This window comes from Equus quagga, chromosome 7, assembly GCF_021613505.1.
Source record: "Equus quagga isolate Etosha38 chromosome 7, UCLA_HA_Equagga_1.0, whole genome shotgun sequence".
NCBI classification, from domain to species: domain Eukaryota; kingdom Metazoa; phylum Chordata; class Mammalia; order Perissodactyla; family Equidae; genus Equus; species Equus quagga.
Window position 1 is genome coordinate 84,712,044 of NC_060273.1, and position 27,734 is coordinate 84,739,777.

The 27,734-nt window shown below is 41.3% G+C and overlaps 3 protein-coding genes across 9 annotated transcripts in view; 2 read left to right on the top strand and 1 right to left on the bottom strand.

Moving 5' to 3' along the window:
• SEPTIN8 (septin 8) overlaps positions 1-3,381 on the top strand; it is a 26,698-nt gene extending 23,317 nt beyond the window's left edge. For 3 of the 4 annotated variants that reach the window (XM_046666199.1, XM_046666198.1, XM_046666201.1), the window contains exon 10: positions 2,021-3,381. In XM_046666199.1, coding sequence (XP_046522155.1) covers positions 2,021-2,186 — 166 coding nt within the window. In that variant the 3' untranslated portion in view covers positions 2,187-3,381. The remainder of the gene's footprint in view (positions 1-2,020) is intronic. The other variant, XM_046666200.1, reaches the window with a different exon arrangement.
• On the bottom strand, positions 3,168-6,469 carry CCNI2 (cyclin I family member 2). Its single transcript, XM_046666204.1, has 4 exons — positions 6,352-6,469; positions 5,398-5,526; positions 4,748-4,822; positions 3,168-3,341 (listed from the first exon to the last, which is right to left on the bottom strand). Exons 1-4 carry the CDS (start codon positions 6,394-6,396, stop codon positions 3,168-3,170), a joined length of 423 nt encoding a protein of 140 aa, XP_046522160.1. The 5' UTR covers positions 6,397-6,469.
• Positions 6,470-11,720: 5,251 nt separating this feature from the next.
• KIF3A (kinesin family member 3A) overlaps positions 11,721-27,734 on the top strand; it is a 46,406-nt gene continuing 30,392 nt past the window's right edge. For all 4 annotated transcript variants that reach the window (XR_006889484.1, XM_046667862.1, XM_046667863.1 and 1 more), the window contains exons 1-4: positions 11,721-11,881; positions 14,419-14,692; positions 26,327-26,471; positions 26,620-26,704. Coding sequence is in view for 3 of the 4 variants with exons in the window: in XM_046667862.1 (XP_046523818.1) it covers positions 11,876-11,881; positions 14,419-14,692; positions 26,327-26,471; positions 26,620-26,704 (510 nt within the window). In the remaining variant the exon portion in view is untranslated. The remainder of the gene's footprint in view (positions 11,882-14,418; positions 14,693-26,326; positions 26,472-26,619; positions 26,705-27,734) is intronic.

Sequence of the window (27,734 nt, forward strand, 5' to 3'; positions counted from 1 at the left end):
CTGCCCCTTAGCACCTCCATCTGTGGCGGACTAGAGGACAGTTACTGACAGGACTCAGGAGATGGTGTTCCAAGTATACTTGACTCTAGCAAGTCTAAATGCATGGCATCCGATACATGAAACATATGATTGAGACAGGGTTGAAAGGAATTAAAGTTTATTTTTACAAAAGCTCCAACAAGCAAATTTATGTCAAGAAAAGATAGTGATTTGCATTGACTACAGTACAGACACTATTATAGTATATCTGGTCCTTGACCACTTTGCACCTAGTAGCAGATCACATTTCCCCTAGCATTTACAAAAAACTGTTCACAGTGGAAAGACTTCACAAACCTCCTCTAAATGTGTGGCTCAGTCATTCATATCCCCAACACTACTTACACAGCTCCAGCTGGCATCTCTGCCAGCTGGACTCCACTGCTTAGAGAATGGCTCTATAGTGTCACAGCCTCAGAGAGGCAGCTGGCTTCTCCCTCACAACCATGCTAGTAACCTCCTCCTGGCAGCACAGCGGTTGGAGCAGGCTCGCCCCCAAAACCTGCTCATCTCAACGGAAAGATCTCAGAGCTATGCCTCCCCATCACAGGGGTCACTTTTAATACCATTCTTTAGCATAAAAATTCTACTAGTTAAACTAATAAACTACTTTGCTTAGAGTAACAGAGGAAAAATATGCTTAAAGCTTGATCAAGTTACTGTACATTAAACAAAGCATACTTTATAATCCAGTCCTTGTGAAGAGAAGGCATAGGTCACGGCCAAGTCAGGGTAAATGTATCTGGAGAGACGGTTCCACTTCTGCAGTGGCAGGCAGGGTAGTTCGGACTTGAAGTGCTGCACATGTCCTTGGTATAAGTCTGGGAAGTTGGAAGGACCTGGCCAGCTCTGGTGGGTGGAGCAGCGCGAACTGGTCAGTCAGAACCAGCCTGCTCCTTGGGCCCTGATCAAGGTGCACCTCTGGCCTCATACTGCAGCTCTCTTAGGGTCCGATACCAGCCCTTGCTGGGGAAAGGAAGGAAACCCAAGCTGCAGTATGAGCATTCATTCATTCCCCCTGTTTTCAGGCCCAGGGGAGAGAGGGAGGCACAGTTGTGATCTGTCAGACTACCCATCCCTCTAGTGACTCCGACCTGCCTTTTTCCCCCTTATTGTCTAAGGACCCAGGAACTTTTTCTCAGTTGTTCTTCCAGGGCCTTCCTCCTTTCTTGTTACAGGATCCATAAAGCCTAGAATTTAGAGCAGTTCAAGCAAGGAGGGGTTGCTATTATGCTCTAAAGGGCACAAGGGTAGGGGCACGGAGGCTGGCAGGTGAAACAGAAAGTTGTCTGTGCAGGAGGATGACTAAAAAGTTCTCAGCTGGTGCTTTACAAGGTCCATGCAGCATCTCAACTGCTCAATACTGATCTGTAATTAAAACAGGAGTGGTCAGCCTTGAAGCAGAACCATTTTAAATCCTAAGGAATGAGCAACTGAGTGTCAAAATGTTATCACAGCAATTTCAGGAAGGTCCAACCACCCAACTTAAGAGCATTAACTCCACCATCTCAGGGACATCTATCTCCAAGCTCAGTAAAACTGTCATTAATTGGTCTAACTATGCATTCCATCCTACCCCATCCATCCTGAGGGATTCTGAAACCCCCAGTGCCTGGTACCATACACTCAGATAGAGGGTGAAGTGTCTGAAATTTACACTCCTCAATATTAAGCTCAGAGTTGCTTTCTCCTGAGCTGGACATGACCCCCCCATCCTCTTGGCTATAAGGGCTGCCACAGAGAAATCTACCACAATTGTCCAGTGAAGGGAACGTGTACCATACTGAAGTCCAGAGGTCATGCCAGGTGTAGCCCTTGGGTAGACTCTTCATAGAGTCATTATGGCCAGAGCATCTTCTGGAGCCCACTAGGGCCAATAAGGGCCATGGGTACCCATTTGGGGGCAGACTGCATCAGCTAAAGGGGCAAAACTGAGAGCCTGGTCTGGGGCAAAGTTGATGTCTACCTGTGCTTTCTTTAGCAGATCAGATATAGGAGTCCACCAGTCGGGCATGAGCCTCTCCAGCTCTAAGGTGATGATGACCAAAGCCAGTGTGGAGCCCTTGAACTGCAGCAGCTGGTGGCCCGCCATACAGTGCTGCAGCTGCCTGGTCAGGGACGCGACGTGGAGGGAAGGATTCCTCTGAGGCAGCAGCTCCACCACGTGGGGCCAGCCCAGGACCACCAGGGCGTGGAACTGGAGACCGTGGTTTTTAATGTTAGAACAGAAAACTCCATACTTTTCATATATCAATGACCAAAAGTGCAAACAATTTCAAATTCCATCAGGGAACATCGAATGTTGCCCAGCCCTTTTCATTCCCATCCATGGCCCTACAAGGGGCTTGAGGCTTAACGCCCTTTCTATGGCCAAGCTGAGCTTCAACCCTGGAGAGAAAAGACAGTCTGCTTTGTGACATGATCACATTATGAGCCTAACGTACTTAGATGACAATGTTTCAATTTTCTGAGAAAAAGCAGCATACTATTCAAGATTAAGGTAGCAGGAAAGTTACTTGTATCTGTTTGACAGGAGAAGAAACTCTGTAACTTGGCAACAGTGGCCAGTTTTCCTAATGAAACAGTCCTTAGTGATTTAATCTTCATGCTTCATAACAGACCAAAACTCCATGACATTTCCACATTGCATAATTTTGCCTTACTAACAGAATCATATCCTTAAGGATGACCATCATTCCCTAACTAAAACAAATACAAACTAATATGATATTTTTTAAGTGCCAGATCAATATGGTCTAAAGCCTCAATAAGGATTGTGTGTAGGTAAATAAAGACAGCTAAGTGAATGTGTGTAAAGTGTAGCAAAAACAGAGAGCTTTTTATGTACAGTATTCATAGAATGGAAAGTTAAATATTTTTGCAGTGTGTATTTAAAAGAGAAACTTAGCACAATAGTGCCGTCTAAAAATTTTTGTAAAGTTAATTTAATGTCCTTTAGAAGTGGGAGTCTGGTGGAACTATGTTGGATCTAAGATACATTTTTACTCTTCCATATGTCGTGAGCCTTGTGGGTCACCTCACTGTGGTGCATGTGCAAGAAGGACGTGTGCACGCCTGTGCTTTGCCGTCCTATGTTGTAAACAGCTGTTCCAAAGGCACAAATGAGTCTAGGGTAGACTCTGCAAACTCCTCATACTTACTATGGTCAAGAAGTCCAGTGGCGTCCCGATATAGAGGTCCCAGTGCAGTTTGTCCAAAATAGCCAGCTCCATCCTCAGCAGCTCATTCGGGGTATAGCCAGAGCCATAGTGCTTTATGAAGTCTTTTATGCGTGGAATTAACTGTAAAAAGAAAATAAAGAGGCCAAAGCCCTATATCATGTCATGGTAGCTTTTGTTTTCTTATCCATGGGGACTGGGCATCCATGACCCTGGTAGAGTTGTCTTCCAGAAAATGCTTCTATAAGAAAATGCAAACCAGATCTTGGCTATCTGTTAAGTCGCCAGGTAGTTGTGACAATGTCTAGTGAATGTCACATGGTCACCCTCTGCAGACAGTTCTTTATCCCCAACTGCTCCAGCTTGTACCCAAAGGTGCTTTGGAGGCTGGGGCTGTGCCATCTCCCCCATTCATCTAGAAGAACTCACCTAAAGCTTTCCAGGGGCTGTGGGCTCTACTCATTTCTGTTCCCCATCCCTATCATGATTAAGTATCGTAGAGAGAAAAAGTATGCCTTTGAGCTTCCTGTCTGCACCAGACAGGCTCACTGATAAAACCTCCCATGGTTTTGGCAACACCATAGCTGCAAACACATTCCCTTCAACCTTCATCAAAAGCAGGTCAGTTCTGGAAAAACTATGACTTTTCCCCAGAAGAACTAATAAGGCTTGTCAAGTACCAAGTGCATTAAAGACTTGGTGATACTGTTTAAGATTATCCAAAATATTACTATAACCTCTAGAATTACTTGATTTTTAGTTGGATATAAGCAACTTTTGGGGGGCACAAATTATATTCTAATAAACAAAAATTAAAAGCATTTTTATCGAAACTGGACACACAAGCAACTTTTTCTGCCTCCTTGGACCTTGAGATCAGTCAAGGGAGACCCTGTGAAAATGGCAGTGGTTCCATTATCCCCAAAGGGGAGAGGTCAGAAGGAGGGAGTTAGGTCTGGGAAGGGTATTGGGAGAGGATCTTCTCCCAAACAGAAGCCACAGTGACACTGAGAAGTTCAAGCAAGCCTGACACACTTATGGGGGCTTCTCCTCCACTCGCTGCACATGGCCCTCCTGCTGCTCTCAGAGAAGGGTCTTGGAGTCCCGGAGGACCGTTTCATTGACACAGCCAAGTCCTTAACCCTCAAGCAGCTTTCTTAGATGTCGTTTCTGGGGGTGGACGTTAGGCCACGTGATTTGGGAGGCGTTTTTCCTAGTTCAACAGCAGATGCCTCTGCTTAGTGGGAGGTGGCATCTGGCATCAACCAGTGAGGCAAGATATATCTGCCAGGAGGTCAGGCCTCTAGGTTTGCTGGGTCAGGGGAATTCGCTGTTCCAATTCCCCACTTGTAGGGTGCCAGAGTCTGACAAGCCTAAGGAAGGGACAGTAGAGATCCTGGGAAGCTGGTGACTTTTCCCAAATGCCCACCATTCTCGAGGGCACAGATTTTTTCAGGAAACTTGAGTGCTCCAGTGTTATACCCCTATATCTCAAAAGCAGCCCCAAGTGGACCTCCAGGGATGCATACCTCCTCTTCTTCGTTAAATTTTACAGCAAGTCTCAAGGAAGTAATCGTGACACATTGGAGTAACCTCTCCTTTACCTGTAGTATGGAACAAACACATCTGAGCCAGATACGAATGCTAGAAACAAATTGTAAAGCAACTGTGTTTTTTTCCTCTAAGAAATTGTCTTTTTTTAAAAAGACCTGATTCTATTCCTCCACAAGAAAGTTAGTGCCATTTTTAGATTTGACCAGTGAAAACGCGCCTGATTTCAGAACTACAGATGACTAGTCAGTAGTCTTTAATTAGAGGACTGACTGGAGGTGGGAAATATGGCGCCTTCTCAGGGAATACACAGTCCCATCCTGGCCTCAGGCCTCACTGCACAGGCCCAGACGAGCATACCCTACCTCATCACACAGGCAGTCCTTGCCCAACTAGGTCCTCTCATGCTCCCTAAGTCCACCTCTGATGGCCACAGACACTGAGCCAGATAGACACCACGGTAGGATGTGGAGAGGTTCCAATTTCAGTCCTACCACTTCAAGCAAGTTACTTAGTTTATGCACCTCCATTTGAGCATCGCAGGTGGCTCCCCTCTCAGGCAGCAATGGGGAACAGAGGTCAGTTTCCTCTCCCATCATCTTTCATCATCCCTCAGAGGCCTCCCTACCTTTACTGAAGCCAGGAGGCGGCTGAAGATAGTGAGAGCCAGGTTAAAAGTGGACTGAGAGAAGTGAAAGATGTTCTTAAGCCTCAGGAGCTGCAACACGACTTCCTGGAAGGCGTCGCAGATCTCGACCTGGAAAGAGGGAGTAGGGGAAGGCAGGGAAAGCCGTTGGTGGCTAGTCTTGGTCTACCAGTGGCAGGAGCCATCTGCTTAAGGTGACCAGAGGGGCTGTGAGTAGCCCCTTCACCTTAAATCGTGGTGGGATTAAGTGTTGCCCGGCGGGTCACGGATCACCCCCTCCTCTCCGCCTCGCCCCCGCCCCTGGTTCTAAGCAGAGTCCCCAACTCAAACAGGCCCTCTTCCGAAGCACCTACCAGAAAGGCACCCTGACAGTGAGAGACGCCAGCGAATCCCGCCTCGTGCCTCGTGCGGGGGTCGCACCTGGAGAAGGTCCCGGGCTCCAGGGTGCGGCTCACCTGAGCGCGGGTGCAGGTGGAGCCCGGCCGCGTCCCGTGCGCGCGTGAGGAGGGGGATGAGGGTGCTCCCGGAGGGCCCCGCCGCGGGGACTGGTACCTGGGGTGTGCCGGCCCGCCACAGGCGTGCCTCGCGGCCCAGAGCCAGTTTCAGGTGGGTGACCAGCCGGCACTCGTCCAGGAGGCCTCCCCAGTCGCACGGCACCGGCCGGCCTTCAGCCCCGAAGAGTAGCGGCCGCGGCGGCGGCGGCGGCCGCGGGGGCTGCGGACCCTGAGCCGCGTCGGGCGCGGGGCCTGCCGCTCGCGGAGCCTGCGCCGCCCCCTGCCCGGGTCCTCCCGGGGACGGCGCAGGGAGCCCGGCCGCTCCGGGGTGGCACGCCTCCGGGAAGCTTCTCCGGGTCGCCGCGGGGAGACAGACGTTCCACCGAGGCGGCCGGAGAAGAAAGCAAAGGGCCATGTCGTCTGGACGCCGGACGGATCTTACCTCCGAGGCTGCCGGCTGCTGCGGGGGCCGTGCGCCCGAGTCCATGGCGAGAGCGAGCTCCAAGGTCTGGGTCCCAGCTTCGGCCGCTTTTTATAACCCAGCGCCCGGGACTCCAGGCTGGGGCCGCACCGGGCGGGGCCGCACCGGGCGGGGCCGGCTCGGCGGCCCACCCCCAGCCGTTGCCAGGGAGCTGCCCCCGGCGCGCGGCCCGCCCTGCTTGACGCTTTCTCCTCTGGTGGGGGGTCCCGACCTGGAGCGCGGCGGGGCAGAGCGGGCGCAGCCGGTGAGAGTACCCTCCCTCCTACCCCCACTGCCGCCCACTCAGCGCCTCTTCCCTGCCCGAAGCCCACGCCCCGTGCACAGAGAGTCCCCAGCCTGGGATGGGGCAGCTGGTGACCACGCCAGCCCTGGAGAAGGACACCCGGCACAGACCCTGCCTCCTAACTCACAGTACATATTTGCGGGACACAAAACCAGGTAGAGAGTCCTCAAGAGCGGGCTCCTCAGTCGGATAGGCTTGGGATGGAATTCCTGACTTGCTGTGAGATCTCGAGTATGTGACTTAACCTCTCTGAGACTCGGTTACTTCTTCTCTAAAACAGTGATATCCCCCTCACAAAATAGTTCATTCATGCATGCATTTATCCATTCAGCAGTTGTTTATTGAGGCCTATGATGTGTTAGGCGCCAGGACATAACAGTGAGTAAAATAGACGTGGAACTTACATTCTAGTCAGGAAAGACAGACAATAAACATGAGTAGAAGATATGGAAACCCCAGCAATTCCACTCCTACGTATATGCTGGACAGAAATGCATATGAGTGCACCGAAAGACACCTGCATAATGTTCAGAGCAGCACTATTTGTAACAGCCCCAAACATCTATCAACAGCTGAACGGGATAAAGAAATTGTGGTATATTCACACAGTGGAATATTACACTACATTGAAAAAGAATGAACTACTGCTATACCTAACAAGGAAGAATCTTACAAACATAATATGGAATGTAAGGAGACAGATACAGAAGAGTTCATATTGTATGATTCCAGTTATATAAAGCATAAAAACAAGCAAAACAAATCTATAATGTTAGAGTCAAGATAGTGGTTACTCTTGGGGGGCAGTGGGTAGTGACCGGGAAGGCACACAAGGAGCGTCTCGTGACTGGTAATGTTCTGTTTCTTGATCTAGATGCTGATTACACAAGTGTGTTCACCTTGTGAAAACTGATGAAGCTGCACATTTATGACTTGTGCACTTTTCCTTATGTGAGATATACTTCACTAAAAATTTACATTACATTAAAATATATGGGAATATCAGAAGGAGAACAGATAAAGGAACAGGAGAAATAATTGAAGTGATAATGACTAAGAATTACCCCAAGTAATATCAGACACCAAACCACAGACCCAGGAAGCTCAGAGAACAGCAAGTAGGATAAATGCCAAAAAAAAACTCCCCTAGGCATATCATATTCAAACTACAGAAAATCAAAAATAAAGAAAAAATCTTGAAGGAAGCCAGTCGGGGGGAAAGCCCTTACTTACAGAGGAGTTAAGAATTACATGGGACTTCTCTTCAGAGATCATGCAAGCAAGAGGAGAGTGGAGTGAAATATTTAAAGTGTTGAGAGAAAAAACCACCAACCTAGAATTCTGTATCCAATGAACTTATCTTTCAAAAGTGACGAAGAAATAAAGACCTTGTATATAGAAAATCCTAAGAATCCACTAAAAAACTACTAGAAGTAATAAACAAGTTCATGAAAGTTGCAGAGTAGAGAATCAATGTACTACAAAAATCTGTTTTATTTCTATACACTACCAATGAACAATCTCAAAATGAAATTAAGGAAAAAATTCTAATTCAATAGCATAAAAGAGAAGAAAATATTTAAGAATATAATCAAGGAAGTGCAATACTTATATGTTGAAAACTACAAAACGTCACTAAAAGAAATCAGAGAAGACCTAAATAAATAGAAAGACATTCTGTGTTTGTGGATTGGAAGACTTAAATTGTTAAAATGGCAATATTTCCTCAATTGATCTATAGAGTCAACATAATGCCTATTAAGTTTCTGGCTGCCTTTTTGCAGAAATTGACAAGGTGTTTCTAAAATTCCTGTGGAAATGCAAGAGATTGAGGATGGCCAAAACAATCTTGAAAAAGCAGAACAAAGACAGAGGCCTCACACTGATTTCAAAACTTACTACAAGCCTATAGTAATCAAGACAGTGTAGTACTGGCATTAAGATAGACAAATAGGGGGCTGGCCCCGTGGCTGAGTGGTTAAGTTCCTGCGCTCTGCTGCAGGTGGCCCAGTGTTTCGTTGGTTTGAATCCTGGGCGCAGACATGGCACCACTCATCAAACCACGCTGAGGCAGCGTCCCACATGCCACAACTAGAAGGACTCACAACGAAGAATATGCAACTATGTACCAGGGGGCTTTGGGGAGAAAAAGGAAAAAATAAAATCCTTAAAAAAAAAAAAAAGATAGACAAATAGATCAATGGAAGTGAATTGAGAGTCTAGGACTCAACCCTCACGTGAATGATCAATTGATTTTTGACAAGGGTTCCTCGACAATACAGTGGATGAAAGAATAGTCTTTTCAGCAAGTGGTAATGGGACAGGTGGATATTTACAAGCAGAAGAATGAAGCTGGAGCCCTATATCATACCATAAACAAAAATAACTCAAAATAGATCATAGACTTAAATGTAAGAGCTAAAACTAAAAAACTCTTAAAAGAGTAAATCTTCATGACCTTGGGTTAGGAAATGGTTTCTTAGATATGCACCAAAAGTACAACAAAAGAAACAACAAAAGAAAAAAATATATATAAAGAACTGTTTCAATTTAATGATGAAAAGATAAAATGGGCTTGACTTTTGAACAGACATTTGAATAGATTGAATAGGATTTGAACAGACATTTCTCCAAAGAAGATATTCAAATGTGTCAATAAGCACATGGAAAGATTCAACATCATTAGTCATCAAGAAAGGGGAAATCAAAACCACAATGAGATGCTATTTTACATCAGTAGGATGACTATAATAAAAAAGACAAGACAATAGCAAGTACTGGGGGGGACAGGGAGAATTGGAAACCTCATACATTGCTGGTGGGAATGTAATACCTCTTACATTGCTGGTGGTGCAGCCACTGTAGAAAACTGTTTGGCAGTTCCTCAAAATGTTAAACTTTAGACTTACCAAATGACCCAGCAATTCCATTTGTAGGCATATACCCAAGAGAAATCAAACATGTTCACACAAAAACTTGTAGCAGCATTATTCATAATAGCCAACAAGTAGAAACTACCCATATGTCCGTCAACTGACAGGTGGATAAAAATGTGGTATATCCATACAATGGAATATTATTCAGTCATAAAAAGTAAAGAATTACTGATATATGCTTCAATAGGGATAAAGTTTGAAAACATCAAAGTGACAGAAGTCATTCACATATATGTGAACAAAAGCCCACATATTATATAATTCTATCTATAGGAAATGTTCAGAATAGGCAAATCTGTAGAGACAGAAAGTAGATTGGTGGTTACCTAGGGCTGGGATGTTGGTGGGAGGAGCATGGGGGAGTGACTGCTATGAGTACAGAGTTTCTTTTTGGGGTGACGAAAATGTTTAAAATTGATTGGGGTTATGGTTGCACAACTCTGTGTATATAGTAAAAAACATTAAATTGTACAATTAAGTTGGTGAGTTGTATGATATGTGATCATATCTCAATAAAGCTGTGTATATGTATATATGTACTATATATCATATATATGGTATATCGGATGATGATAGAACTATGGAGAAATGTAAACTATGGAAGGGAGATAAGAAGAGTGGGACTGAAGGTTGGAGTTTTAAATAGGGAGCTCATGGTAGGGCTCACTGAGAAGGTGATGTGTGAACAAAGACATTCTGAAGGAAGCGAGGGAGTCAGGTGGATGTCTAAGGTGAGAGTTTTCCAAGGCCAGGGTTTGAATGTGAGCTTTGTCACTGCCCATATGTCTGAGGTTGGGCAAGTTACTTAATACCCCTGTGTCTCAGTTTCATTCTCTGTAAAATAATTATTCCTATTTTGTATTAAAATGACTAATACTACCTATTTCAAAAGGTTATTATCTAGATTAAATTAGTAATAAAAGAATGTAAAGCACTTAGAATGGTACACTGGCACTAAGTAAAACGCTTTATAGTTATTTTTATTAGCTCCTCCTGCAAGCACAAAAGCCCTTGCATTCCATCCATTTGGTTCCATCCAGATGGAACCATACCTGGAATGTCGGATAAATCAAGAAGGCCAGGTGGGGCTGGTGCAGAATAATGCAAGACAGAAGATTGCAGGACATGGAGAGAAGGCTTGTGATGTTTACTCAGTGTGGTGGGAAATCATTGGCAGGTTTTGAAAAGAGAAAAGACACTATTCAATTCACATTTTAACACCATTACTCTGGCTCCTGTATTGAAAATAGACTAAGAGGGGAGAAGGATGCACACAAGGAAACCAGTTCTGAGCTGCTGTAGTAATGCAGGTGTTGATAAGTGGTCAGATTCTGGTTCTACTCTGAAGATAGAGATAAGCTCTATTGAAAGATTGGATATTGGGTATGAGAGAAAGAGACTGTGGTTTTGAACTGAGCAATGATTAGAATTCAGCTTACATTTATTGCGATGAGGGAAGTATAAGAGGGAGCCCCCCCCCCCACCCCCCGCTTTTGACGTTTGGCGGTGTGGGGGTGGGTACTAGTGGCGGGGAAACAACATTTTAGTTTTGGACACGATAAACTTGAAATGCCTATTACACATCCAAACAGAGTGTGTTCAGGGGGGAGGTTCGGACAGGAAAGAGGATAGGGCATTCGTTCTTTCACAAATATTTCTAGAAAATCTGCGCTGTACCAGGTGCTATTCTAGGTCCAATTCTAGGCTCTGGAGACACTGGTGAGAAGACCGACAAAGCCCTCACAACATCACCTTCCATTGGTGAGACACTCAGAAACAAGACAGCAATCAAGCGCAGTAACGTATGTAAAATCTTTAGCTCTCCAGATGGGACACAATGTGCAATTGCTGTCGTTTTTAATATTCGGAGTACATACTGCAAGCGCCAGAAAATACGCCTTGCGATGTACGAGCGTCACGTCCTCCAAACCGGCGGCAGTCAGGCATCCCCGCCCCAATGCGGGCCAGATTTCTGGCGCAGCGGAACGACAGCATTGCGCAGGCGCGCCTCCGTCTGGCGTCCTAGGAGACGAACTCGGAAAGCCTTGGCGCAGGCGTAATTCAGGAGGCTGAGGAAGCTTGAGGCAGGGGACGAGGCGGGGCGAGTTCGCAGTGCGCCTGCGCACAGCGCGCTCTCGCCCGAGGAGCCGCAGTCTCGAGAGCGCCGAGGTGTTTCAGTAACCTCTGGCCAGCCTCCCCCGCGAGCCCGGCGTCGTAGGACTGCGCCCAGGGTGGGGACGTCCGCCGGGCACGGGAGGGAGCCACGATGCCGGTGAGGAGAGTCGCTCAGCCTCTGGGGTCCCTCCTCATCCCAGCGGCTTGGCCCGGGGGCGCGGCTGTTGCCATGGAGGCGCGGAGCAGGCGGGCTGCCGGGGTGGGGCGGGGCAGGGCCCGAAAGGTTGGGGAGCCTGGCGGGTGGGCCCGGGGCCCGCGGGGGTCCAGCTGGCCCTGGGAGGGGGCCCGGGGCGGGCCCTGCCGCCTTCTTCGCTGCTGCATCCCGCGGGGCCTGCACTGCTTGATATAAAGGCACTGTGCCAGAGGATGCGCTCTCGCTGCTAGCCCTGCCCGCAGAGTAGGGCGTCAGGGAGCGGCCGCGGAGGGTGGGCCAAATTCAGTGGGGTCTCTGCGCCGCGGAGCCAAGCAAAGCGGGGGCTGCCTACCCCTACTCCAGGCCCCTGACTCGAGCTGTCATTCGTCTCGTGGCTTTTTAGCTTATGGTGCAGAATGTAACCCGTAGGTGTCTTTGTGTGTGAGGGGCCTGGTAGGATTTCACAGATTGCTATCGTGCACTTAATTAGAGGACCTCGTAAGTCCATTATAGCGTTATGGAAAACACTTGAGCTGTGGCCGGTTGTTTACTGGTTGCGAGGCCTCGGACAATTATTTAATCTTTCTGGGCCCTTAGTTCCCACGTAATTAAACTTTTCCTCATAGAATTCTTATCAGGATGAAATGAGATAATACGCAAGAGACCTGAAGGACAGCGCTTGACATTGAGCATTAAATGCTCAATATTAGTTCCTTGTCGTTGCTTTCAAGTTATTTACCAATTCGTTCAATAAATATTGGGCACCAACCACATGTTAGGGACTGGAAATACAGTATTGGGCAAAACCAGTCAGGTTCTTGAATTTAGGAAGAGAGGAGCTTGCCTTCTTGGAAGGTGGTGAAAACAATACATGTTTACAGAGACAAGACACTTAACATTAATGAATGAAATGAATGGGTGGTGTACAGTAGATAGAAGTAGATTCTGGTGAATTGTAAAGTGTTGTCATGTAGGAATGCTTGCCTACAGATGTCAGATCATCCATTTTTTCAAGAGAATCTAGAAATTGTCATTTTTGTGAGATTTCTCGAATTTTAGATTTTAGCAACTAATTCAAAAGATTTTTTAAATATTTTGAGTCTAAGAAAAGACATTTGTGGGCTGAATTCAGCCCCTTGACTACCTGTTTGCAATGTCTGATGTAGACAAGGAGAAAGGCAGACATTAATTAAATAAGAAACAAACAAAAGTAGAATCGCGATGGAATGTAGAAGAAGGAGAGCTAAGGTCCTTTCAGGGCCCATGCGTGCAAGGATTTGACCTAGTTAGGGAAGTCTTCCCAGATGAAGTGGCTGTTGAGCTGAGATCTGCAGGATAAGTGAAGAGGAAAGTGAGGAATGTTCTAGGCAGAAGAAACAGGACATGGAAAGACCTGTGGTGAGAAGGAGCGTGGTGACAAGAAAAGGCCTAAAAGAAAGCCAGTGTGGCTGTGGCTAAGAAAGCCACACAGGGTAACTTGTGAAATAAGGCTTGAGACGTAGACATGGGCCAGAGCCAGATCTTACAGACCACCTTAAGGATTTTGGTTTTTGTCCTAAGTTCTGTGGGAAACCATTGGAAAGTTTTGTGATAGATTTGTGTTGAAGCTGACTGCCTTGTAGAGGACAGACTGTAGGGGAACCTAATTAGATGCAGGAGTACAGTTGGACTCTCTCATAATTCAGGGTGAGATAATGGTGGTGAGACTAAGGTGGTGAAAGTAGATATGGAGAGAAGTGTACTGTATTGATATAATCAATTCCTTGTCAGTGACAGTGGTGTATATTTATTTGTCTAATGCTTAGAAGAGTATCTGAAACAGTAGGAATTTAACAGGTATCTGTTCAGCTAAACTATTGAACTTCACTTCAGTAATAGGATTGTATGTTAATATAGATTCTTAATCATAAAATTTCAAAAATTGAAACTTTACGTATACGAATGTTCATAAGGTTAGCGTCATATTAAAACATTTTTCTCTGTCTGCCTTTGGACTTCGTTTTCTTTTATTTATTGTTGCCTTCTATAGAGAAGATAGACTATATATGGAAATATGATAAATATTTTACTAATGCATTATAGAAAATAAAACTAAAAGTTTCAGGAACGCAGGACCTATTACTATATTCTTGATTAAAGTTGTTAACCATGTTCGCATGTATTTTCCTGCAGGCAACTCAGAGGAAGTCAGGGACTTCTGTGCGGAAAGACAGTCCATAATATACTGGTTCATTTTCTGCTTGAATAGCATTTACTATAAAGGAAAATTAGATTTCCTTTACCCTCATTTGTATTGTAAAAGAAGCTGTTTTCCTTTTCCTATCTCTTAAGCTTTTTCAATGTCTGTAGGATCGTTAATTGCATTTAACACATATTTATGGAGTGCTTAATATGTGCAGGGCACTGAGATGGCAAAGTAGCCTTCTTCAAATTTTGAATTTAATCTGTTGAAGGTAAAAGTAAATGTTCTTTTCGTTATTTATAAATGTTTTCTCCACCAGATCAATAAATCAGAGAAGCCGGAAAGCTGTGATAACGTGAAGGTGGTTGTTAGGTGCCGACCCCTCAATGAGAGAGAAAAATCAATGTGCTACAAACAGGCTGTCAGTGTGGATGAGATGAGGGGAACTATCACTGTACATAAGACTGATTCTTCCAACGAGCCTCCAAAGACATTTACTTTTGATACTGTTTTTGGACCAGAGAGCAAACAACTTGATGTTTATAACTTAACTGCAAGACCTATTATTGATTCTGTTCTTGAAGGCTATAATGGTGAGTACTTTGTATAGTTGCCTTTTTAAAAACAACTTTATCGAGGTATTATTAATACCCTACAAGTCCACCTATTGTAATTGTATAGTTTGATGAGCTGTAGTAAGTACATACAGTTGTGAAACCGTCACCACAATCCAGTTTTATCACCCCCCAAAGTTCCTTATGTCCCTTTGCAGTCTCACCTCCAGGCAGCCATTGATGTGCTTTCTGTCTATAGTTTTTCCTTTCTTCGAAAGTTCATCATCGGATCATACACTGTCTCATCTTTCTTACCTGTTTTGTTTCACTTAGCATAGTGTTTTTGAGGGTCACCCATGTTGTTGCTTTTTGTTGCTGAATTGTATTCCATTGTATGAATATACCACCTTTTATGATCTTTGATGGAAATCTGGATTGTTCCAGTTTTTTGGCTATTATAAATAATACTGCTATGAACATTCTTTTATAAGTATTTGTGCAGATATATTTTAAAGTTTCTCTTGGGTAAATCCCTAGGAGTGAAATTGCTGGGTCATATGATTAATATACGCTGGTCTTTTGAAGAAACTGCCAAACTGTTTTCAAACGTGGTGACTGTACTATTTTTTTTTTCCCTCCAGCAAGGTATGAGGGTTCCAGTTTCTTCACATTCTTGCCAGCATTTAGATTATCAATCTTTTTAATTGTAGCCATTCTAGAGGATCTGTAGTGGTATCTCATTGTTTTCACTTATATTTCCCTAATGAGTAAGAATATTGAGCATTATTCATGTACTTATTAGCCATTGTATATCTTCTTTGGTAAACTATCCCTTAAAATTTTTTTACCCATTTTTAAATTTGATTGCCTGTCTTCTTATTGAGTCATGCTCTTTATACATTTTGGATTTAAATCCTTCATCAGATGTGTGATTTGAAAATGTTTTCTCCCGGTCTGTGGCTTGTCTTTTCATTTTCTTAGTGGTGTTTCTTGAAGAGAGAAAGTTTTGGATTTTGATTAAGTCCAGTTTATCACTTTTTTCTTTTATCGTCATGCTTTCAGTGACATAGTTAAGAAATTTTTGCCAAACCCAAGACCACAAAGCTTTTCTCTTTTGTTTTTATCTAGAAGTTGTAAACATTTTAGGTCTTACATTTAGGTGTGCGATCCATTTTGAGTAAATTTTTTTACATGGTGAGATAAGAGTCTAAGTTGTATTTTTTTTTTTCCTTCTTGCTTATAGATATCTGGTTGTTCCAGCACCATTTGCTGAGAAGGCTATCCTTTCGCTATTGAATTAACTTGGTGCTTTTGTCAAAAATCAACTGACCACAAATGTGTGGGCTTCTTTCTGGGTTGTCTATTCTATTCCATGTCTATCTTGTTTTGATTGTAGCTTTGTAATATGTTCTGAAATTAGGTAGCATATGTTCTCTATTTGTTGTTCTTTTTCAAAATTATTTTGGCTTTTTTAGTTCATTTGTATTTTCATATAAATTTTAAGATCACCTTGTCAATTTCCACTACAAAAATCTGGTGGGATTTTGACAGGGATTGTGTTGAATTGTTTTTCTGACAATATTGAGTCTTCCAATCCAGGAACATGATATATCTCTCCATTAATTTATGTCTTGTTTAATTTCTCTCATCACTATTTTCTAGTTTTTAGTGTACAAATCTTTCAATAAATTTATTCCTAAGTACTTTTTTTGATGCTATTGTGAATAGAATTGTTTTTATAATTTCATTTTGGCATTATACATTGTCAACTTATAGGAATGTAGTTGATTATTTTAGATTCTTTTTTTTAAAGATTTTATTTTTCCTTTTTCTCCCAAAGTCCCCTGGTACATAGTTGTGTGCTTTTAGTTGTAGGTCCTTATAGTTGTGGCATGTGGGACGCCGCCTCAGCATGGCTTGATGAGTGGTGCCATGTCCTGGCAAAACCCTGGCCAGCCGAAGTAGAGCGTGCAAATTTAACCACTCGGCCGTGGGACTGGCCTCATTTTAGTAGATTTTTTAATTGAGATAAAATTCCAATAACATAAAATCCACTATTTTAAGCATTTTACAGTATACACATCAGGGGATTTTAGTACATTCACAGTGTTGTGCAACTATCACCATTATCTGTTTCCAGAACATTTCCATCACCCCAAAAAGAAACTCTATATCGGTTGTCAATTACTCCCAATTCTGTTCCCTCCTACCCTGGCAACCACTTATTTACTTTCTGTGTGTATGAACTTGCCTGTTCTGGTCATTTCATATAAAATACACTACATAGTCTTTTGTGTCTGGCTTTTTTTCTTAGCATAATGTTTTCAGTATTCATCCATGTTGTAACATGTAGCAGTACGTTATTCTTTTTTATTGCCAAATAATATTCTATTGTATGGGTATACAATATTTTGTTTGTCCATTCATCAGTTGATGAACATTTGGTTATTACCATTTTTTGGCTATTATGAAAATGCTGCTATGAACATTCTTGCACAGGTTTTTGTGTGAATATATGTTTTCAGTTCTCTTAAGTCTGTACCTAGGAGTGGAATTGCTGGGTCAAAAGGTTAACTGCCAGACTGTTTTGCCACCAGCAATGTATGAGGTTTCCAATTTTTCTGCATCTTTGCCAAAACTTGTTATTGTCTTTTTGATTGTAGCCATCCTAGTGAGTGTGTAGTAGTGTCTCTTTTGTTTTGCAATTGATTTCATATGTTGACCTTGTATCCTGCAACCTTGGTAAACTTGCTTATTATTTCTAGGATGCCTTATTTTTTTTTTTGCCCCTGAGGAAGATTCACCTTGAACTAACATCTGTTGCCAGTCTTCCTCTATGTTGTATGTGGGTCGCTGCCACAGCATGGCTGATGAATGGTGTAAGTCTGTGCCTGGGTTCTGAACCCGTGAACCTGGGCCACTGAAGTGAAATGTGCCAAACTTAACCACTAGGCCACAGGGCTGGCCTCCTCTTTGTGAGGAATATTGGTCCTGAGCTAACATCTGCTGCCAGTCTTCCTCTTTTTGCTTGAGAAAGATTGTTGCTGAGCTAACATCTGTGCCAATCTTCCTCTGTTTTATTTGGAATGGTGCCACAGTGTGGTTTGACGAGCAGTGCTAGGTCTGCGCCCAGGATCTGAACCTATGAATCCCGGGCCATCGAAGCAGAACACACAAACTTAACCCCTATGCCACCGGGCTGGCCACTCCCACCCCCCACCCCCTTTTTTTTTTCAGTAAAGTTACCTAGGATTTTTTACATTCAAGAGCATGTTGTCTGCAAATAAAGATAGTACTTTTTTCTTTCTAATCTTTTTGTTACCTGAATTGCACTGGCCAGAACCTCCAGTACAATATTGAATAGAAATCATGAGAGTGGACGTTTTTGTCTTGTTCCTGTTCTTAGGGGGAAAGCATTCCTTTTACCAGTAAGTATGGTGTTATCTATAGATTTTTCATAGATATCCTTTATCTGATTGAGGAAGTTCCCCTCTGTTCTTAGTTTGCTGAGAGTTTTTTTCAGGTATGTGTATTGGATTCTGTTAAATGCAATTTTTTTTGCACCTATAGAAATGATCTTTTCATTTTTCTTTTTTTTAAGTTTGTTAATATGGTCAGTTACGTGGATTGATTTTTAAATGGGAAATCAGCCATCCCACTTTCTCATGGTGTATTATCCTTTTGTGTATTGTTAGATTTGATTTGCTAAAATTTTAAATTTTTTGCATCTATGTTCATGAGGGATACAAGTAGGTAGTTTTCTTGTAGTGTCTTCCTCTGGTTTTGGTATCAGGATAATGCTAGTTTCTTAGAATGAATTCAGAAGTATTTTCTCCTCTTTAATTCTCTGGAAAAACTTGTCTAGAACTAGTATCATATCTTCCCTAAATGTATGGTAGAATTTACTGGTGAAGCCAACTGGGCCTGGAGTTTTTTTCTGTGAGAAGGTTTTTAAGTACAGATTCAATTTATTTGGTACAGGGCTATTTATCTGTTTTTTCTTTAGTGAGCTTTGGTAGTCTGTCTTTTGTGAAATTTGTCTATTTCATCTAGGTTGTTGAATTTATTGGCAAAAAGTTGTTTATGTCAATCTCCTGTTATGCTTATGTTCAAATGTAGTGGTATAACCTTTCTCATTCCTGATGTTGGTAATTTGTGTCTTCTCTTTTTCTCCTGATTTTTCTCTGACCAGAGATTTATCAATTTTATTGATCTTCTCAAAGAACCAGCTTTTAGTTTTATTAATTTTCCTTTATTACTTTTATATTTTCTACTTCATCGATTTCTGCTTTGAATTTTATTTTTTCTTTTCTTCTGCTTACTTTGTTCTTCTTTCTCTACTTTCTTAAAGTGGGAGCTGAACTCGTTGTTCTTAGACCTTTGTTCTTTCTAACACAGAAGGTTAGTGCTATACACTACCCCCTAAGTGCTGCTTCAGTGGCATCCTATAAGTTTGGACATGCTGTGTTTGCATTCTCATGAAGTGCAAAATACTTTCTACTTTCCCTGTTGATTTGTTTTTTGATCCCTGCATTATTTAGAAATGTGTTAGTTTCCAAATATCTTGAGATTTTCCAGAGATCTTTCTGTTACTGATTTTTAGTTTAATTCCATTTTAGTCAGAGAACATACTTTGTATAACTTGAGTCTTTTAAAGTTTATTGAGACTTATTTTATGGCCCAGAATGTGGTTTATTATTATTAACTGTTTGTGTGTACTTGAAAAGGATGTGTATTTTGCTGTTGTTGGATGATGTGTTCTGTAAATGTCCATTAATTTATATTTGTTTGATAGTGTTGTTCAAATCTTCTGTGTACTTCATCGTTGTCTACTTGGTCTGTCAGTTATTGAGAGAGGGCAGTTGAATTCTCTGGCTATATTTCTGTATTTGCCTATTCCTTTTATTTCTATCAGTTTTTGCTTCATGTATTTTGAAACCCTGTGAGTAGGTGCATAAATGCTTAGGAGTTTTGTGTCCTCCTGATGAATTAACCTCTTTTTCATTATGAAATTCCCCTCTTTATTCTTGGTGATGTTCTTTGTTCGAAAACTTACTTTGATGTTAATGTAGACATTCTGGCTTTCTTTTGATTAGTCTTAACATGGTATATCTTTTTCCATGCTTTTGCTGTTAATCTGTTGGTGTTTTTACATTGAAAGTGCGTTTCTGGTAGGTGTGCTGGAGGTCACTGAGATCACTCCGGGTTCAGTGATTGCTGGGAGGACTCACAGGACTCAGCATATGGATTTGGTTTATTAGAGCAAAAAAGATACCAAAAAAGAAAAAAATTCAGCAAAGGGAAAAGATACGTGGGGTAAAGTCTGAAGGAAACCAGGTGACAGACTTCCAAGAGTCCTCTTCTAGTGGGCACACAGGATGCGCTTAATTTTCCTAGCAGTGAGTGTGACAGTATGTGTGAAATGTTGTCCGTCAGGGAAGCTCTGTAGAGACTCAGTGCCCAAGGTTTCTGTTGGAGCCTGCTCCTGTAGGCACCCTTGGCCTCGCCCGTGCCAAGATCCCAGACTCTCAGAAGAAGGAAAGTAGGTGTTTAGCATAAATCACTTTGTTCATATGAACAGTTTAGGCATCGTGAGCCACTCTTATCAGTTAGAGATTGGTGGGAGCCCTCCCTAATTTCCAATTCCCAGATGCCAGCCAAAGGCCATCCTTAAAAGTAGGCCTTTCAAAGGATAGAAGTCTCAGGTTGGCTGTGTTAGCTCTTTTCTGGACAGCAGTATAGAGTTTGTCCTGTTTTTTTAATCCAGTCTTGCTATCTGTGCTTCTTAATTGGGGTTTTGAGACCATTTACATTTAATATGATTGTGTGGTTAGGTGTAATAGCATTTTATTGTTTGTTTTCTGTGTCTCATTTGTTCTTTGTTCCTCTTTTCCTCCTTTTATGCCTTCTTTTGTATTAATCAAGTATTTTAATTCATTTTATCTTCTCTGTTGGCTTACAGAAATACATCTTTATTTTATTTTATTGGTTGCTCTAAGGTTTATAGTATAAACCTTTAGTATATCAGTTTACCGTCAAGTGATATGCCACTTTATGTATAATATAAACATTTTACCATCCTTCCATTTCTCCTAAGTTTTGTGCTGTTTTACTTCTCTACATTTTGCTTCTATATGTTATAAATTCCAAACCACATTGTTACTATTTTTGTTTAAACTATCAGTTATCTTTTAAAGAGATTTAAATAATAAGAAAAAATCTTATGTATTTATTTACTTATGTAGTTACCATTTCTGATACTCTTTGTTCCTTATGTAGATCCATACTTCCATCTAGTATCATTTTCCTTCTGCAATGAAAAACTTCCTTTAACATTTCTTAAAGCACGAGTCTGCTGGTGATAAATATTTTTAGCTTTTGTAGTCTAAAAAAAGTATTTATTTTACCTTTGTTTTTGAGAGACATTTTCACTGGGTATAGGATTCCAGGTTGAGAGTTTCTTCTTTTAATATATTAAAGATATTGCTTTCCTATCTTCTCATTTGCATTTTTTTCCTGACAGAAATCTGCTTTCAATCTTATCTTGGTTCTTTATGTAACATGTGTTTCTTTCTCTGGTTGCTTTTAAGACTTTCTTCTGTATCACTGGTTTTGAGCAATTTGATTGTGTGTGCCTTAGTGTATTTGTCTTCATGTTTCTGTGCTTATGATTCATTAAGCTTCTTGGATCTATGGGTTTCTAGTTTTTATCAAGTTTGGAAAATTTTCAGCCATTATTTCTTCAAATACATTTTCTGTCCCCGCTCTCAAGTTTTTGGAGGACTACAATGACGTATGTATTAGGCTGCTTGAAATTGTCCTGCAGCTCATTGGAGCTGTTTTTTATTTTAAAATTTTTTCTCTGTGTTTCATTTTTGTTTCTGTTGGTATGTTTTCAAGTTTACTGCTTTTTTTCTTCTGCAATGTCTAGTCTACCATTAACCCAGTCTGTTGTATTTTTCATCTCACATATTGTAGGTTTCATCTCTAGAAGTGTAATTTGGACCTTTGTTATATCTTCTGTTGAAGTTCTTCCAAACTTCTATCCAAATTTTCCACTTAACTTTTCTTTTTTTTTTAAGATTTTATTTTTTTCCTTTTTCTCCCCAAAGCCCCCCAGTACATAGTTATATATTCTTTGTTGTGGGTCCTTCTAGTTGTGGCATGTGGGACGCTGCCTCAGCGTGGTTTGATGAGCAGTGCCATGTCCGCGCCCAGGATTCGAACCAACGAAACACTGGGCCGCCTGCTGCGGAGCGAACTTAACCACTCGGCCACGGGGCCAGCCCCTCCACTTAACTTTTTGATATATAAAATAGTTCTTATAATTGTTGTAATGTCCTTGTCTGATAATTCTAACATTTGTGTCAGTTCTGAGTTGGTTTTGATTGATTGATTTCTTCATCATGAGTCATATCTTTTTGCTTTTTTGCAAGCTTGGCAATTTTTGGTTGGATGCCAGACATTGTGAGTTTTACCCTGGGTCTTGGATATTTTTAAATTCCTATAAATATTCGTGAGCTTTGTTCTGGGATGCAGTTACTTGAAAACAGTTTGATTCTTTCAGATATTTTAAGATTTTTTAGTTAGGACTAGAGCAGTGCTCAGTCTAAGGTTATTATTTCCCACTACTGATGCAGAACCCTTTTGTATACTGTACCTAATGTCCTGTGAATCATGAGGTTTTCCATTCTGGCTGGTGGCAACAGATACTGTTCCTGGCCTGTGTGAGAGCTGGGGGCTCTTTGTTCCAGCCCTTTCAGATGATTTTCCTCCTGTATTTAGATGGTTTCCTCACACTCTTATGCTGATTGATCCTCAGCTGAATACTTGAGGAGGCCCCTCTGCAGATCTCTGGAGCTCTTTCTGTGCAGCTTTCTTCTCTCTGGTACTATGTCCTGCAAATTCTAGCTACGTTAGTCTCTCTGGACTCTTGGCTCCTTCTCAACTCAGGGAGTCTGCTGACCACCATTTTGGTTCCTCCTCCTGCTCCACAGCTTGTATTGTCTCTTAAGACAGGAAGCTGGGCAATCACAGGGCCCACCTCACCTGCTTCCCATCTTTCAGGAATCACAGCCCTTTGTTGACAGATGTCCATTGTCTTAAAAACTGTTGTTCCATATATTTTGACTGCTTTTTGTTTCAACCAGGAGGGTAAATCTGGTCCTTTTTACTCCATCTTTGTTGGAAACAGAAGTGTCACTAATTTAATTTTGAATTAACAGAATTATGTATTTTAAAAAAATAAATGTTATACAGAGTGGTAGGTGAATGTCAAGGGACTTTTCACCTATTTTCCAGTGTATTACGCTGACTGAAAATTGTTGATAGTAACAAATAGAAAAACATTTTGAAAAAGGACAAAAATTAGGAATGCTATAACATATAAAGCAGTTCACTCTGCAGTAGTCAAATGTGGTTTAGCTATAACTTTGGATTCTCAATAACAAGTACATAATCCTTCTGCCATTTGAAAAAGTATTTTTTAATTACTGAACTTGATTTTTTAGAGCAGTTTTAGGTTCACAGCAAAACTGAGCAAAGTACAGAGAGTCTCCATGTATCCCTTGTCTCTAAACATGCACAGGCCACCCCCCGCCCGTGGACAGCCTACACCACAGTGGTACGTTTGTTGCAATTGATGACCCTATGTTGGCACATCATTATCAACCAAAGTCTGTAGTTTACATTAGGTTTTGCTCTTGGTGAGGTACAGTCTGTGGGTTTTGGCAAATATATAGTGACGTGTCCACCATTGTATCGTGCAGAAGAACTTCACTCTGTGCTCTGCCTCTTCATCCCTCCCACCCACCTAAACCCCGGCAACCACTGATCTTTTTACTGTCTCCGTAGTGTTGCCTTTTCCAGAATATCATATAGTTGGAATTACACAGTATGTAGCCTTTTCAGATTAGCTTCTTTCACTTAGTAATATGCGCTTAAGTTTTCCCCATGTCTTTTAAGGCTTGATAGCTCATATCTTTTTAGTGCTGAATAAGATTCCATTTCCTGATGTACCACAGTTTATTTATTCACCTGCTGAAGGACATCTTGGTTGCTTCCAGGTTTTGGCAATTATGAATAAATGTGCCATAAACATCCGTGTGTAGGTTTTTTTTGTGGACCTTCTGCCATTTTTAATATATAGTCAGGAAATGAGACTGGGTAAAATTTCAGGTCATTTTTAGTTTTTAAAAAGTAAAGTTTTACGAAAAGTTTATATCGAAGGGAACGATAGCGTTAGATTTGTTAAGTTTGACATTTAAAAACGAGAAATTTGGAGTCTCACTCTGAAAATGAAATGAGATTCTTTTATTTTGGGGGAGTCCTGCTCTTTCTTTTTCAGCTCTAAGATAATTAGATTAATATCCTTTTTAAATTAGTTATCTTCATATGTTTAATGCATTCATAGAAATTGCATTAAGAATTAATTTTGAGTTAAAAATTTTTGGTGGCCATTACATACTGGTAAAAATTGTGGACTCTGGAGCCAAATGGACTGTGTTCAGATCTTGTTTCTACCTCTTACTATGACATTGAGCAAGTACCTCAGCCTTTCTAAGCCTTTGTTTCCCTCAAGTAAACTGTGGGAATATAAATAGTGCCTAGCTCTTAGGATTAGGGTGAGAATTAAATAAGGATGCATATAGAGGACATAGCCTAGTGCATTGCATTTGATCAGTAACCGATAGCTGTTGTGTCTGTTCTAAAATGCAGTCTGTGAGTTCATGTTATTTTCAGCTCCTTTGAATGCAATAAGTTATATTCTTAATGGCAGAATTTGAAATATTTAGTGAGTTAGAAAAATTAAGACTTTTTTATTCCCATGTGTAAAAAATGGCTTCTGTTATGATTAATTTATTTTCATAAGAATCTGAAAATGATGACAACATTTGAAGTTAACTGAATAGAGTGGTAGTAGTTGAGAGACCTTTTTCATTCATGCTGTCACTTCCTAGGCTATCCTTATTCTACACTGTCTCCTGAGGAAGTCTCATCCACTCCCTGGATCCAGTTGGCAGATGAATCTCATCCATCCCCCTGCTTGCTTGACACATCCATTTGGGTGTATCCTAGGCACTTAAAACTCAGCATGCTCCAGATTGAGTTCATGATCTTCCCTTTTAAACCCTTATTTCTCCTAGTGGTATTCACCATCTCCATACATAGCATAGCTGTTTAGCCCCTTGTTCAAGCCAGAAATTTGGAAGTCATCCTCAGTTTTTCCTTTTCCCTGGTCCCCTTACAGCTAGTTATTTCCTAAGTCCTGTCTATTCTAACTGCTAAATATCTCTGACATCCTTCCACCTTTCTCATTCCCTTCTTTTGTCAATATCATCTCTCACCTGGCTAACTATTCCAGCCCTCTAACGGGTTTCTTCACATTTTCTCTTGCTTTCTTCCAATTCTTTGTACACAGTATAGCTATGGTGAACATGATGTCACTCCTCTGATTGAAAAATCATTCTGTGGCTTCACTTTGCTTTTAGGAGAAGCTCTAAAAGCCTTAACATGATCTTCATGGCTCTGCGCCAGCTTCTTTAGCTCTATCTGCATCCACCTTCCTTTCCTTCTGTTTCTTCCATTCTGGTCTCATTTTATTTCCTCAAAATCTCCACTCTCTTTCTTGTCTCTTGCTATTCACTCTGTTCCTATTAGTTCTTACTCATATATCAGTTTGTATCTTAAACCTTACCTCTTCTGGAAAGCCTTCCCTGACTCCTCCCCTTTCCTCCTGCATCAGTTCTCCTGCTTAGATTATTTCCCTTACTCCCTTCTAGAACTCTGTGTTTCTCATTCCTAACTCTCATCCTGCTTGTAATTCTTCAACCAGTATCTCCTCCCGGAGATTACACACCATGAGATTAAGGATTGTATTTGTCTTGTTTGTCACTGTGTCCTGCCTAGCCCAATGCCAGGCTCAGCTGTGTGGTAAATAGTTGTTGAATGAATGAATTTAGATATTTAGAAAGTTTAAGTTGTGTCTGTAATTACCTGTAATCATGGTATTGTCGCCTTGTTTTAACTCCCCCATTCCTTACAGCTGTTACTTAAAAAAATTTTTTTTAAATAATGAACTTATGTTAAGATTAAGAAGAGAAATGCTACCGTTTATGTGTACTATATACACCAGGCATCGTGTTGGTTGCTTGAAGTAAATTGTTTCATTGGGTTCTTACTATCGATATAAGGTAGTTATTCTTATCTCCATTTTACCATTGAGGAGACAGTGTCTGGATAGGTACTTGTCTAAGGTCATGTGGCTAAAAATTGGCAGATACGTGGATTCGTACTGAGGTCTTTCCACTCTGGAACCTGTATTCTTTTGTTGTAGTTATAGTACCTTCTCCAATTTGACGTCCACATTAATTAATATACACATTACAAGAAGTTTCTTATAATTACCTATAATGTAAGATTTTGCATTTAGGGTTTGGGGTACTTTTTGTTAGTAATTAGGAACATCTCATTGACTCTAGTGCTTTAACAGTGCTTTGCTCGTGTGGCACAGAGTATATATTGTAGTTGTGGATAATAAAGGTGAAATTTATCAGAATGCATTTCAAATCTAGGGAAGAAATCACATCACAGTGTCAAAGAAATTAATTTTAAGAGCTATTGTTCTGTAACATTAGACTCTGAAAAGTGATTGATTCTTTTTGTCATTTTCAGGGACTATATTTGCATATGGACAAACTGGAACAGGCAAAACTTTTACCATGGAAGGTGTTCGAGCTGTTCCTGAACTTAGAGGAATCATTCCAAATTCATTTGCTCACATATTTGGTCATATTGCAAAAGCAGAGGGTGATACAAGGTAAAAGAAAATTCTTTTATATTCTAATATTGAGAAGCTCAAGCATAAGAAAGGCATATAAGTACAAATTTTATAAACACATTTTAAAACTGTTCTTATAACTATTTCACTGTTTTTTATGTTTTTAAAAATGATGTTTTATTCATAGATTTTTGGTTCGGGTGTCTTATTTGGAAATATATAACGAAGAAGTTCGTGACCTTTTGGGCAAGGATCAGACACAGAGGTTAGAGGTAAGGATAATTGAAATTGGTGTGCTTTCCAAAGCAATAGACTACTAGGGGCTGGCCCCGTGGCCGAGTGGTTGAGTTCGCATGCTCTGCTTCAGTGGCCCGGGGTTCACCAGTTCGGATCCTGGGTGGGGACCTATACACCACTCATTAAGCCATGCTGTGGTGGCATGGCACACAGAAAAACTAGAATGACTTACAACTAGGATATAACAACTATGTACTGGGACTTTGGGGAGGGGAAAAAAAAATAGGAAGATTGGCAACAGATGTTAGCTCAGGGCCAATCTTCCTCACCAAAAAAAAAACGCATAAAAAAAGAGAATGTTTACTAACATTAAGGTCATTTTTGTACAAAAGGTACTTTTAATATTTTACTTATTTTTTGAGTATGTAATATGATCACATGGTTCAAACATAAAAATATTGTAAAAATTTATGCATTGAAAAGTCTTGTTCCTACCCTATCTGCCCCATTTCTCCCCACCCTAAGATAACCACTTTCGGTGTTCCTTTATGTAAGAACAAGCAAATATAATTTTATTTTTACTCTAAAAGTAGCATACTATATACATTGAACTTTGTTTTTTTTTAATTAAAATTTTTATTAAGTATACATTCACATGTGGTTGTAAGAAATAATAGAGATTACCCATTACACAGTTTTCCCCAATAGTAGCATTTTACAAAGCTGTTGTACAGTATCACAACCAGGATATTGATGTTGATACAGTCCAAAGATATTATTCAAGTGCCCCCAGTTTTTCTCCTATTCCTTTGTGTTCTACTATTTTATCACATATATAGATTGGTGTATCTACTACCACATACTAAACCGCTCCATCACCGGGATGCCTCATGTTGCCCTTTTATAACCACATCTGCCTCTCTCCTGAACTCTCCTCTGTCCCATCCCTAACCCCTGACAACCCCTAGTCTGCTTTCCAATTCTGAAATTTTGTCATTTCAGAAGTGTTATATGAATATAACCATACCATATGTAACTTTTGGGGATTGGCTTTTTTCACTTGGC

Coding starts and splice junctions, on each gene's coding strand:
- CCNI2 (XM_046666204.1), bottom strand. CDS start 6,396: ATGGACTCGGGCGCACGGCCCCCGCAGCAGCCGGCAGCCTCGGAG. Junction 5,527..6,351: donor AGCAGCCGGCAGCCTCGGAG/GTAAGATCCGTC, acceptor CCCTCTTTCCAG/GTCGAGATCTGCGACGCCTT. Junction 3,342..4,747: donor AATTTAACGAAGAAGAGGAG/GTATGCATCCCT, acceptor TTCTTTTTACAG/TTAATTCCACGCATAAAAGA.